General features: G+C 39.5%; 1 protein-coding gene across 4 annotated transcripts in view; it reads right to left on the reverse strand.

The window, feature by feature from the left end:
* Positions 1-652: 652 nt before the first annotated feature.
* The window catches only part of GALNT14 (polypeptide N-acetylgalactosaminyltransferase 14), a 322,417-nt gene continuing 310,324 nt past the window's right edge, over positions 653-12,745 (reverse strand). For all 4 annotated transcript variants that reach the window (XM_032215773.1, XM_032215771.1, XM_032215774.1 and 1 more), the window contains 2 exons: positions 4,664-4,783; positions 653-3,053 (listed from right to left, as the gene is read on the reverse strand). In XM_032215773.1, the coding sequence (XP_032071664.1) occupies positions 2,895-3,053; positions 4,664-4,783 (279 nt within the window). In that variant the 3' untranslated portion in view covers positions 653-2,894. The remainder of the gene's footprint in view (positions 3,054-4,663; positions 4,784-12,745) is intronic.

A 12,745-nucleotide genomic window follows, 5' to 3' on the forward strand; every position in this document is an offset into this window, starting at 1 on the left:
GCCTAAAGGTTCAGGATCACGAATTTAAACGATTGCCTTCCCCAATACTATCCAATTTAAGATCAGCTGAGGAAGTCTACTGTTGTTCCACTGCTAGATTTGGCTCCCTGGAGTGGAACTTTCTCTTTTATGGCACCCACTTAAGAATTTCTCTCCTGAGGGAGGCTTGATTGCTCTGTTCCACACATTGATTTCCTTCAGAAAATGATTAAAAATATTAATAGGATAACAGCTTTTCCAAAAATAGAAGTTTTAAATTCTTTATTTTGTTTTAATTTTTTTAACTTTGTTTTTAATATAGCTGTGCAGAGCTTTGGATGGGATTCCCAAAAGTTGCTCAAAGAATGTAGAAGCATGAATTTGGAATCTGTTAGCAACTCTTGAAAACAGCTGTGCAATTTCAGGAAAAGACACTGCTGTTTTCAGGACTTGTAGACAAATGCCAATTCCTACCTCCATGCTCCTTGAAAATACTTTTTGGGAATCAAGCCTGATCAACTGCACGAGCTTAGCTTTTATTATTTTTTGCCCTCACTTGAATGGTTTTATGGTGGTAGTTTTATTTAAGATTTTCCTCCATTTTTCTATCACTTTTTGGAGGATAAAGAGCATAGAAACAAACAAGCAGACAAGTAAATAAGAGACCATAATCTTTAAATAGCAAAATATTGATTTTATGATATGAAAATTTTCCTTATTCCAAGGTTTTTAAACCATGAAAGTCACATTACAATTACAAACAGCAGTGGTTTCATCTGAGATCCCAGAGATGGAATAACTGGAAAAGTGTTAATCCGCTTTCTCAAATAGAGGCATGAATCACTCACAACACAGAGAGGCAGAATGTTTCTGTGCAGATTAGAAGGGATTGTGACAGCACCAGCATTACCTTTTGCAGGCTTCCTCTGCCCAGTATTTCAGTGCCCCTAATTGCAAGACAGGATTAGCTTCAACATATACTGTATAGAGGGCACCAGGCTGACATTTTAGAAGCAATCTTTGTCTGGAAATATGCAACAATAAGCATATAGACAGAGGAATCGTTATTATAGAATTAAATGGCATGTGCTGAAGAGAGCACTAGTTTAAACAATGCTTCCTTTATACTTAAAACAGTTAACATTCACCTATTGACCTAGGAATGTGGAGAGGATTTTTTATGGTCCTTAAAAATGAACCAACACATTGCAAGAAACATTACTGTTCTTGTTAGCATATCCTGGTTTCTTGTAAGTCTTTAATCAGGTGGCAGATCGGAAAATTGCAACTAACTCAACACTTCCCCCTTCCTTTTCTTTCCTTTTTTCCCATCCTGCTTTTTAACAGAGAAATGCAGCTTTTATTTTCTTTTTGCAAGCATGGAACCAGTTTTCTGTAATGCTGCAAAGTATGAAATCATTCACTAAAGCTCCTAGGTCAGTGTCAGCTACTGTGAGAATTCTGCTTTGTTTCATTAAGACCCAGGTTTGGATCAATTTGGGGTTCAGCTGAATTTTATGTAGTTCCTACTACAAATCCATATTCATATCTGGGCCACTCTTGATTTAAGTGGCATCACCGATTTCTGTATTGGTACAATTCATTTCCCTCCTTACGCTTCTATGATCTGATCTATCCAGTGATTTTGCTAAAATTGCTCTTATTTAACAACCTCCCCCCGCCCCAACCCAGAGACAACATGGTCAGTAAAATACAACAACGAAAGTGTCTCTGCAATTAATGTGATCTTATCTTCTTCAAGTTTCTGTAAATTATCTATACTTAGTTAGCTCAAGTGTTCAGTCTTAATGGGGTAAATGAAGAGGGTGAATTTGACAAGAAAACAAGATATAACTAATACCAGAAATTGACAAGTTGGAATTTAGAGGTTGATCACCATGTGATTCCACCCCCCCCCCCCCCGGTCCCAGGCCATCTGAGAAAATGGGAGGAAGGTACATGCTACTCTCCATCTACCTTTCACTTTGTATTCTCCTGGTCCTTCTTCGTATCAGTTCTGGGGAAGTGACAAGGGTCAGGGCCAGTTATGTGCCAGTTATGTGCTGAATGTAAGCCCTCTGCTGAGTTAGAATGGAGAATCTTGTCCCCACTCCCTTTCCAGGGGACATTCATGATTTCTGGACCAGGTCCTTATATATTTCCATTTCTGAAAGAAACCTTGCACTGAAGTTAGTATAAATATTTCCTCTTCCTTCATTCACACATAATCAGAGTTGAAGAAAAGTGCAAGATTTCACTTTCTTCTTCTATTTCCCTCCCTCTCTGATGCATAGATTTTAATCACACTACATACAATTTCTATTGCACAAAAGCAGAGTTCACATTCAAATTCTCATGTGCAATATAGCGTATTTCAAACTTATTTCAGAGATGTGCTTAGTTATACCAATTCAAAGTGCAAGATTTGTTGGCCTTTTCTAATCTTCCGCACCATGACCATTCATGTGCTTTTACAAGATTTAGCTTCTCTTTTCTCCATCTTTCTTCCATTAGAATCACCTTGCTCACTTATTATTTTCCAAGGATTTTCAATAACCTTCGTAACAAAGACAATTAAATATTGCACTTATCAATTTCAGAAAGTTTCCTTCTCAAAAACAAGGTCCTATTTGCTTCAGCTAACAGATGAATGTTACCGAAAGATATTTCTAGATTAAATCGTAGTGTTCTTAACAGTTCACATATATCACCCCCAACCTGGGATAGTTACTACTCTGGTCTTAAAGCCAGCACTTGTGAGCCTTTCTTCAACCTCAGCACAATTGCATGTTCTTTTTCTTTGACCTGCCCTGCAGAAAAGCAAGCCCATACCAATCCCTAAACTGGACAACAGCCTTGCCAGTCTCTGACAAAGGTCCTTCCAGATGAGCTTGATAGTGAATTGATAGATGAGGTCAGGACATCACCATTTCCCACCGCTGACTCATTGCCGTGCTTTCACAGGGATTAATGACCACTTCTCTCATGCTCTCACTGCTATCTCCCACCATTTCTGTGTCCAGGCAATAGCGTGTAGCCATATGTTCAATGTGAGAACCAACTTTGTTCCAGCGCTATTGAAAGAAAAATGGGAAATTAAGATTAACCTTATCTTATATTTAAGAAGCTCTTCCCATTAAAATATCAAAGCTACTTCGATAGTGAACAGGGCAGTATTTTTCTGCAGGCAGATGAAGACGGCTATCTCTTACTATCCCATGGAGAAAGAGTTCAAGAAAAATGTAGCCTGCTGACTGATAACTCCCCAATCCTTATGGGTTACTTAGGGAGCGGGGTCCTCATTGGACGAAATAGAATTTCTAGAGCTCATGCTTTATGATATATGACAGCTGTTGAATTGTATCTTGAGTTGCATCAATATAGTAAACAAACAGGAGAACAATTATTTAAGAAAAGCAAGTGGAAATGCAGTACCTAAACTTCAGGAATTTTGCTAAGTTCTCACTGCAATGCTGATTATAATATTTTATTGTTCCGTCACTTCTTTGTGATCCAATAGATACAGTAATAGTTCACTAGGATTTCTATTAGTGACTGTTTGAGTTGTTCTAAGCTCAGTAATAATATCTAACCATTTTATCTTCTGTCAGCCTCTTTTTAAGAATCTACCATTCTTCCCTGAAATTAAGACAGGGTCTTATTTTCTTTTGACCCATGAAATAAGTGCCTGGCCTTGTTTTCAGGGAGGTCTTATTCTTGAGGTGCAGGAGGCGGTGAGCATGGTCACCTCATGGCTGCTGCTGTGTTGCAATATTTTGGGGGATGACTTATTTTGAGGGGAGGGATTATTTTAGCGCATGCACTCAAAAGCGTGATTGGGCTATTGGATTATCTAGGGAGGTCTTATTTTTGTAGAAACAGGGTATGCAATGCCAAAGTATTACCAAGTTATGTGGAAAATATATTCTCATTGCCCAAAATATCATTTAAAGAAAGCTGCTTCAAAATTCTGTCAAATGTTATCTGCAGGGATACATTTGGGGATAAATATTTCATATGTGCAATCATTTATTGGCAAATGACTCATCATGATGAATCCCATCTGGTTTAGCCTAACCTTGCACCAATTTTTGGAAAAACAATCATAGTTAGCTATTGGACTTATTGCCACAACTTTGCTTATAATTGATATAATTTTGCTTTTAACTATTGCCTCTTACATTTTAAACCAAGCCCAATGTGTGATATGACTGATGACAGCATCAGGCATCAACATTTGGTACCTAGACAATATGATGTGATTAATTTTCAGACCTTTGACATTCTTAACTGTCCTATCCCAAGCAAAACCAAATAATTTTTGACATTTTCCAAATAATTTTCAATTGTATCAATGACCATATTTTTTTTCCTACAGACACTACTACTGTTAGCATGTGGCATGGTCCTTCTGGATTAGAATAGCAGATAAGCTCCAGTAAACCAATAAAAAGAAATGAACCAAAGAAAGGAAATAAAAACTCCTTACCTAAGGGGTGTCAAACTCGCAGCCCGCGGGCCAGTTGCTTTACGTGCTGGCCCCACCCAGTTTAGTTAAGGAGGAAAAAGTCCCGATACATCACATGACGCTGCTATGATGCTGCAAGTTTGACATCCCTGCTTTACATAGATACTGGTACACTATGTTGGGGGAAGAGTTCAACAACCCTGATCTTAGTCTCACCTGCTTGCCATCCTCTTCTTTGCAAGGCAAAAGCATCACCTGGGACCCTGGAAAGAGGGTATGTATGGACAAGCATAACTGTTGAAAGTGGATTTGCTGGTTATATGTATATATCCATTCCTGAAACAAAGAAGAATGTGTTAAACTGTTAGTCTTACTTCTCAACATATTTCTTTAATTAAATTCATTTTTCTCTCCTATTCAGTGTTAATTTATTTCCAACTACTGATTTCTCACTTTTGAATAAATCATTAAAAGCATAGAGTTTTTTTCCCCCAACAAATTCATTTCTTTGAATCTATTAACACTCCAGTAGGTTTCATCAAGTCAGGACTTTGGTGGAAGGATACAAAATTTACTGATTTATTCACCATTAGCCCTTAACATGGCTACAATGTATGATTCTCTCAACACAGAACTGGAGTCCAGGTATCAAAAATTTTATTTATTAAATTTATATGCTCTCAGCTCACCTGGAGGGGACTCTAGATGGCTTACAACCAAGTAAAAGCAATAAGATAAAACATGAAAACATTAAATATTAATATTTAAAAATGCCATCCTTCCCTTCATCCCTTCTCTCACTTCTGCCAGGACAACATTAACAGCAGCTAACACTCAAATAAAATGAAAATAATTTTAAAAGGAATGTAAGCAGGTATAATTTTGTGAGTTGAATTTAAAATGTCTGGCTGAAAAGTAACCAGATAGTCATCAACGGTTCTGTCAGCTCTGGAGGCCATCTTTTTCTTTGGATCTTCAGGTGGATGGGCAAGCTGTGGGAAGTGGGAGATGGTGTGAGATGTATAGCCATAATAACAATCTTTTCCCTGAAAGTCAAGGACGTTCAGCCTGCACCTGGAGAGGAGTGATTGGGAAACAACTCAAGTCGGGATGGTAACCTGATTGGACCATGTGATGGACATGTGGGTTCAGGGGAAGGGACTTTAACTTTACTTTGGGTGAGGAAAACCCAGTGGACTTTCAGATTCGTGTTTTTCCAGATGTGCCAATGTGACATCTCTAATAAAATGGAACTTTAAGGAAAATGCCTGCCTTGGAGTTTTACTTCTGTTGAGGGGTTTACTTGGAACCCTGACAGGTTCATTAAGTGACCATTCAAAGTTACAACGGCACTGAAAAATGACTTATGACAATTTTTAACACTTATGGTCTTTGCAGCATCCCCATGATCATGTGATCAAAATTCAGATGCTTGCCAACTGGTTCATACTTATGACCATTGCTGTGTCCCAAGGTTATCTGATCACCTTTTGCAACCTTTCGTCTAGCAAAATCAATGGGAAAACCAAGTTCACTTAACAGCCATGTTACTAACTTAACAATTGCAGTGATTCACTTAACAACTATGGCAAGAAAGGGTGTAAAATATGGCAAAACTCATTTAACAAATGACTCAATTAACAACAAAAATTTTGGCCTCAATTGTGGTCATAATTCAAGGGCTACCTGTATGAATCTCTAGGAGCATAGCAGTCCTCTAAGTTTATACTAAAATGAATTGTTCCCTCGATGTCAGGCTTTGACACAGTTAGCCAGTTAAAATTTAAAATCTACACACTGTAGATGTTGTACCATTGCAGTTATTTTACCCTCAAATAATATATCACAGTATTATTTATGATATATCATAGTTACTATGATTGAACCTTGCTGGATAATTAGTGTGGATCAGTATTAGAGTTTTTCTTAATATGGTACAGAACAGTGTTGGGATTCAAAGCATTTCACTACCGGTTCTGTGGGCATGGCATGGTGGGCGTGGCAGGGGAAGGCTACTGTAAAATCCCTATTTCCTCCCGATCAGCTGGGACTCGGGAGCCAGAGAATAGATGGCCGTGGAGCCAGTCAGAGGTGGTATTTACTATTTCTCTGAACTACTCAAAATTTCCACTACCGGTTCTCCAGAACTGATCAGAACCTGCTTAATACCACCTCTGGTTCAGAACACAGAAACAAAGACTCTACAGTAATTTGCTTTTCTCACATAAAACAGTTTTATTGTACAAAATCTTATTCTATCTTTCTATTAGTTTACAATTATTTTAATCTATGTGTCTATAGATTAATGTCTATCTGTCTATCCTATGTCTATCTCCCATTTCTGTGTTTCTGTTCCTGTTCCTATTCCTACCTATTTAACTAATAGCTATTTCTTCTTTAAATCTTCCCTTTCCCCCTCAGGACTTCGGCTCTTGTAGCCAATCTCAGTCTATTTGCATATGAAAACTCTTTTTCATTCATTTATAGACTTCCCAGTAGGCTTTTCTCTCAGCTTCCCCTCTCCTAGCACTCAGAGAAGCCTAGCACTATTTCTGCAGCTGATTTGTAGAAAGCTCTGCACCTGCGTTGCTACACAGTGGGTTTGCAGGCTTGCTGGTGTTTGCAGACCCTTGTTTGGACTCTCTTCCTCCCCCATCTTTCAGCTTTGCCTTTCAGCTGGTCTTGAAGATCAGCAACAGAGTGGTCAATGCATGGAATGCATTACCCGACTCTGTTGTTACATTCTCAAACCCCCAAAACTTTAATCTTAAACCAGGAGTCCTCAAACATTTTAAACAGGGCCGATTCAAGGGCCCTCAGACAGTTGTGGGGCTGGACCGGCTGGGTGGGTGTGGCTAGGTGGTCATGTGACTGGGTGTGGCTAGGTGGTCATGTGACTGGGTGTGGCTAGGTGGTCATGTGACTGGGTGTGGCTAGGTGGTCATGTGATTGGGTGGGCATGGCAATTTAGCAATCCATTTTGCCTTTGTCCTTGCTGTAATTGCCCCTCCCCTATTCACCCATTGGCCCTGGCTATGAAAAATATCCTGAAAGGCTGTTTTTTAAAGGCTTTAAAAGCACTACTTTACAAGCTGGCAGCAGAGCCACTTTTCAAGCTAGCAGCAACCCCTTTCCTACTCATCCAGCCTGGATCATGTGGCTATACCAGCAAGGTCACCCCTCAGTCACCTGGTCCTCCCCGGCACCTTTCTGCCTTACCTTTGGCAGCAGCGGTGTGATCAGAAGTGCAGCTCAACTGGTGAAATAACTAACCAGAAGTGCAGCTGGAGTGAATGCTTGTTGGAAGATAAAGCCGATGGTGAGGGGCGAGGGGCGGGGCTCAATCCCACCACTCAGTGGGCCGGATTCTTTGCATTGGTGGGCCATAATTTGAAGTTCGGTATCTTAAACTGTCTTATTGTTGACCTCACCCCATTCCTAAGAGGTCCGTAAGGGGGCGTGCAAAAGCATGCCTACCGTCTTTGTCCTACTGTCCCCATGTATTTGTACCCATTTCTTACGTATGTATGTATACCTGCTTATACTTTTATGCTTATATGTTATATTAATACTTAAATTGTTTTCTCATGCATGCTTGACAAACCAAAATAAATCAAATAAATGAAAATAAAAATGAAGTTTCCTTTTCAGTTTTCTCTGAAGACTGCTCAGACATGCTGGCCTTTGGGCAGGAGTATTTCTTTTCTACCTTTCTACTCTCCTCTGGGCTTGACTCTTTTCCTCCAGGACATGCTTGTTTTCAGCTCCCAAATCTTTTCTGGGCATTCGTCACACCACTTTATTACCAATTTCTTTAAATGTTTCTCTGTGTTATCCCTGACATGATAGAAAACCTACAGATATATCCAGTATTACAACAGCTCTCACTAATGGTGCTTTATCTTGTGGCCCTTTTTGCTGGATTAGTTGGCCGTCTGTTCCTGATTTAGAGTGATTTTTGCTATCTTTGACTATGTCTGGCCAGTAGAATCACTTTAGGAACCTAAATAATCTCTGATCCCTGCCTCTTCGCCAAGAATTCTCACGAACTACAGTATTTGGAGAATTTCTTCTATATACTTTTGAGGCACCACTATTTGTTCATGTTTTTCTTTAGCTTTCTTGTTTTTCTTTTGTTCATATCAGGTTAGTTAAATATCTACTAAAAGTCACTCTCTATTTTTTGTGACCTTCACTTATGTGAAACAGCACAAGATAGGGCACTGAATCAACAGATCTCAAATGGGCTAATTTAAAGAAAGCATCCAAAATCCTAAACCCATTATTCCTGCAGATTGAAATTGCCACAGTTGTGGTGGTACAGCAGCACTGCACTGCCAGTCATGTGGTCATGTGATTGTCATTTCCAATGTTCCCTGCCATCTTTCCACAAGGAAAGTCAACAGTCAACAAAACCATGTAATTTCTCTCCTTGGTTACTCCATTCTTTCTTTTCTCCCACAGTGGAAACCTTTAGAGGTCCATTTTTCTTAAAACCTTTCTTGTAGTCAATTTACCTGTTCCCGTTACTCCTACTTTTTAAGCTATTAATATATATTTTTTGCTAAGAACATATCACTTGCTCAAATATGGGTGTTACACATTGGTGTGTAACACCTGGAGGAATTGCTCCAGGACTATCTCATCTAGCATTTCCTCCTTGGTTCATTCACCAGGTCATTTTCTTCCAAGATCAGCTACAAAACCCATTCAATCTTTCCTGAGAATTTTAAAAATCTTCACAAAACCTTTGCTGGTATGTTAAATCTATTACTTCATACCAATACAAAATAATTTCTTTTACTGTTTTGTGGCCTGCTATTTTCCATGCTACTAAACTGGTATAAACCCTAAGTACTTTTTTCAGCCACACATTCTTCCTCTGGCTATTTACAAGCTGTAATATCTCCCTCACACCAATGGTGGGTTCCTACCAGTTTGGACTGGTTCAGCTGAACCAATAGTGGCAAGCCGGCCTGGGTCACAGAACCAGCAGCGACCCAGGCTGGCCACGCTTCCGAACTGGTTACCAGGTTGCCACTGCCACCATCTTGTTTTTGAGTTATGTGTATGCACAGAACAATTTCTATTAAACTGTGCATGCAGGAGCAGCACACATCAAATGCATGCATGCATGCAAAGTGCACACACGCGCACACTGGCAGTAACAACGGCCAGAATTTACCCCTGCATCAAACATAACAAAAGATGATTCTAATATATTTCTCCTCTGAGGTTTGGAAAGATACCTCATAAGGTCTGTCCCTTGCTATATCAGAAACCGGATTTGGAGTTTTCCACTGGGGATTCAATTCCTTTAAGAAGCACTATAAGTTCCTTCAACTCTTCTCTTCAGATATCCCTTCCCAATCTGTCTTTCTCTAAGCAGTCTCTTTGCTCAGTTTCCCTCCATAAACTATTTTTTCCTCTTTTCTGAGGGCTTTCCATTGCCCTTCCTCTTTTCTAGTAGCCATCAGTCATCTCTCCTCTTGTTACCACAGCATATGCCTCCTCAGAGTACTTATTAGGGCTTCAGATGGGTCTTGTTTACTTCCAGGTTTGGCCCTCCTTCCACAGATTCCAGTTCATCCTTTTTCTCTATTTTAAGCTGCTTTATGTAAGTTGTTGAATGAGTCATATCCTGAGATACTCCTACTTGCCTCTAGATCTCAAATACTTTGATACTTGCCTACAGCAAGATCACCCTTTCTTTTTTCCTTGCAAGCCTTTTATTCTTTAAGTTTGGATACCAATCCATATCCCATCATTGCTACCATTTGTTGTTTTCTTCATGTGGTACAGTACACAGAAACAAAGACTGTACTTGTCTTCCCTCCACACAAAATGAGTATCTCTTATTGTACAAAATTAAACTGATGTGTTCCTGTTACTATAAGTTTACAACTATTCTATTTCTATTCTTGTTTAATCTATACATGTGTGGCAGTGTATGAATGACCTTGGGGAAAGAGAGGACAAGGGCTCTCTAGAAAACAATAAGGTAAAAATGGCATGAGCCCACAGTCACTGTCTCTTAACAGCCTCAGAAAGAAATTAGGAAAGCCCTAATGGATCAAGTAGTTAAAAGTAGGCGTGAATGCTGGGCCTTCAAACTTTTCCGTTTCTGTTAATGTAGACTTACAATAAAGTAGAATTAATCCATCTTGTCATATTTCCTGTCTGGTTTACCTGGGAGGGCTGACAATACATTCCTACCTCTACTGGTATGTTTCTTTTCCTATGTTAACACTATGTTTCCTTATCTTAGCTATTTCTTCTTAAATCTTTCCTTGCCCCCTCAGTCTTAGGCTCTTATAGCCAATCTCAGTCATTTGCATATGAAAACCTCTTTTCCTTTATAAACTTGCAAATGGACTTTTCTCTCCCCACCCTACTCCCCCCCCAATACTCAGAGTCCTCTGCTTCTGGAGCTGGTTTATAGAGCTCTGAATCTGGGTTTGTGGGATTGCTTGGGCTTGCAGACTCTTGTTCAGGCATTATTCTTCCCCCATCTCTCAGCCGGTCCAGAAGGTCCAAAAACTGAACTCGTCTCTTGCTCTCTGAAGACGGCTGCTGAGATGCTTGTCTTTGGGTCACTGTTCTCTGGGCTTAATTCTTTTCCTTGACACATCCATCCTTGACACATTTGTTTTCAGCTCCCTTTTATAGAAATTAGGAAGAGGATGGGGCTATTTTAACCCTCCTTCTGAGGTAGCACCAAAACTCTAGTTCCTAGGCATGAATTCAGTCTTCCATAAGCAGCCCTTATCTTTCACCATAAATTACTCTGCTAGATTAATATGAGCTGGAGCTAGACATTCATCTGCAAAGGTACTAAGTCAACTAAGATAATCGTTTTGTATTTTTAGGCAATCCAAACTGAGTCTAGAATAAATGTGCATGTTGAGAATGTACTGCAGAGCTAATCCCCTTTTATTTCTTGACAGTGCTGCTGAAATGATTTGCAAATAATGAAATGCTACAAGTTCGGGCATCTACACAACAGCTTCTTCTTGTGGGCAATCAATTCAGAAAAAGATTTCCTCATCTCCCATGTATGCAACCATTTTTAAGCCCGCGAATAGGTTGTGGAAACTGATTGTTGAAATTTTGAAAGGGATTGATGTCTTCCTTCTGGATGAATGACCAGCATAATAAAGAGGTTTCTAACTGGTATCTGTTAAAGAGTACAGTGTTATGAGCAAAACAAAGGTAAAACAAGGTCATGGTGGGTAAAGTCACTTCCACCCCCACCCCCATTCTGCCCTCCTTAGCAAGTAACCTCCCTTAAGACGTGATTTCTATATTTCTATCTAGGGTCACCATCTGGTTCACATCTGATTAAATGGCAAGGAAGAGAAAAGGGTGTGATGTCAGGCAAAAACAGACATGCTAAGAAGAGCCAAAGATGATACTTCACATTCATTTCTAGGATTCATTTTGATCCTGAGGAGCCATGACAGGTGTCACCTTGAATGATGTTAGAGCCTTGAAAAATAGTCCCTAGCCTCTGACAGTGTTAATGTAGCTGAATTTTCTGTAGAGAAAATATTTAGCATGCAAAGTCCCTTCTTGGAGCATGAACCTTCTCACACCTCCTTCTCTTCCTCTATTTTTTCCACACTCAAATTTCAGCACTTTCTTTCTTTCTTTTTTTTAACTAGAAACAAGCTTGCCATCTGACAAGACGAAATGCCTCAGCGACTACACCATGTTCCTCTGCAAATATTCTTTCCACCAGATATACAAAAGGAGTTTTCAAAGCTCCCTTAACACATCTGGTGATGCAGTAAGAGAAGCAGCATTGTCAGGGTATTTCTTTGCATTCTTCACATTCATTTAAACAAAGAATAGAAAAAGGTTAGAGACCAAGACAATCTCTCTGCATTGGCATTGGGAAAATTAAAAAGAGAAGCAAAAATGCTCTTCTGCTAACAGAGATGCATTCAATACCCCAAGATGCCCTTTCATTATCTGGATTGTACAATGGCTAGAAAAGAAGTATTCAGTTTGTATTTCAACTATTGCTCCCAAAGAAACATTATGCTTCTTAATTGGTAGCCATTCATTTAGATCATGGAGGACAAGAAGTGGTTACTGATGGCTTCTAATTTGGCTCACTGTATAAGATAGCTTCATTGTCCTGGAAATGTTGCCTGCACAACAGTATGTATTCCTGGCAATCCACCATTCAGCTATGGGGGAGTGGGGAAAGATGGGGAAATTGTAGAGAGAAATAAAGCAGCAGATGCATTTAAGTGATTCTACTTTTTCTATTTTGATTCATTCAATGGGACC

Source organism: Thamnophis elegans, chromosome 4 (genome assembly GCF_009769535.1).
Source record: "Thamnophis elegans isolate rThaEle1 chromosome 4, rThaEle1.pri, whole genome shotgun sequence".
In the NCBI taxonomy this organism is placed as follows: domain Eukaryota; kingdom Metazoa; phylum Chordata; class Lepidosauria; order Squamata; family Colubridae; genus Thamnophis; species Thamnophis elegans.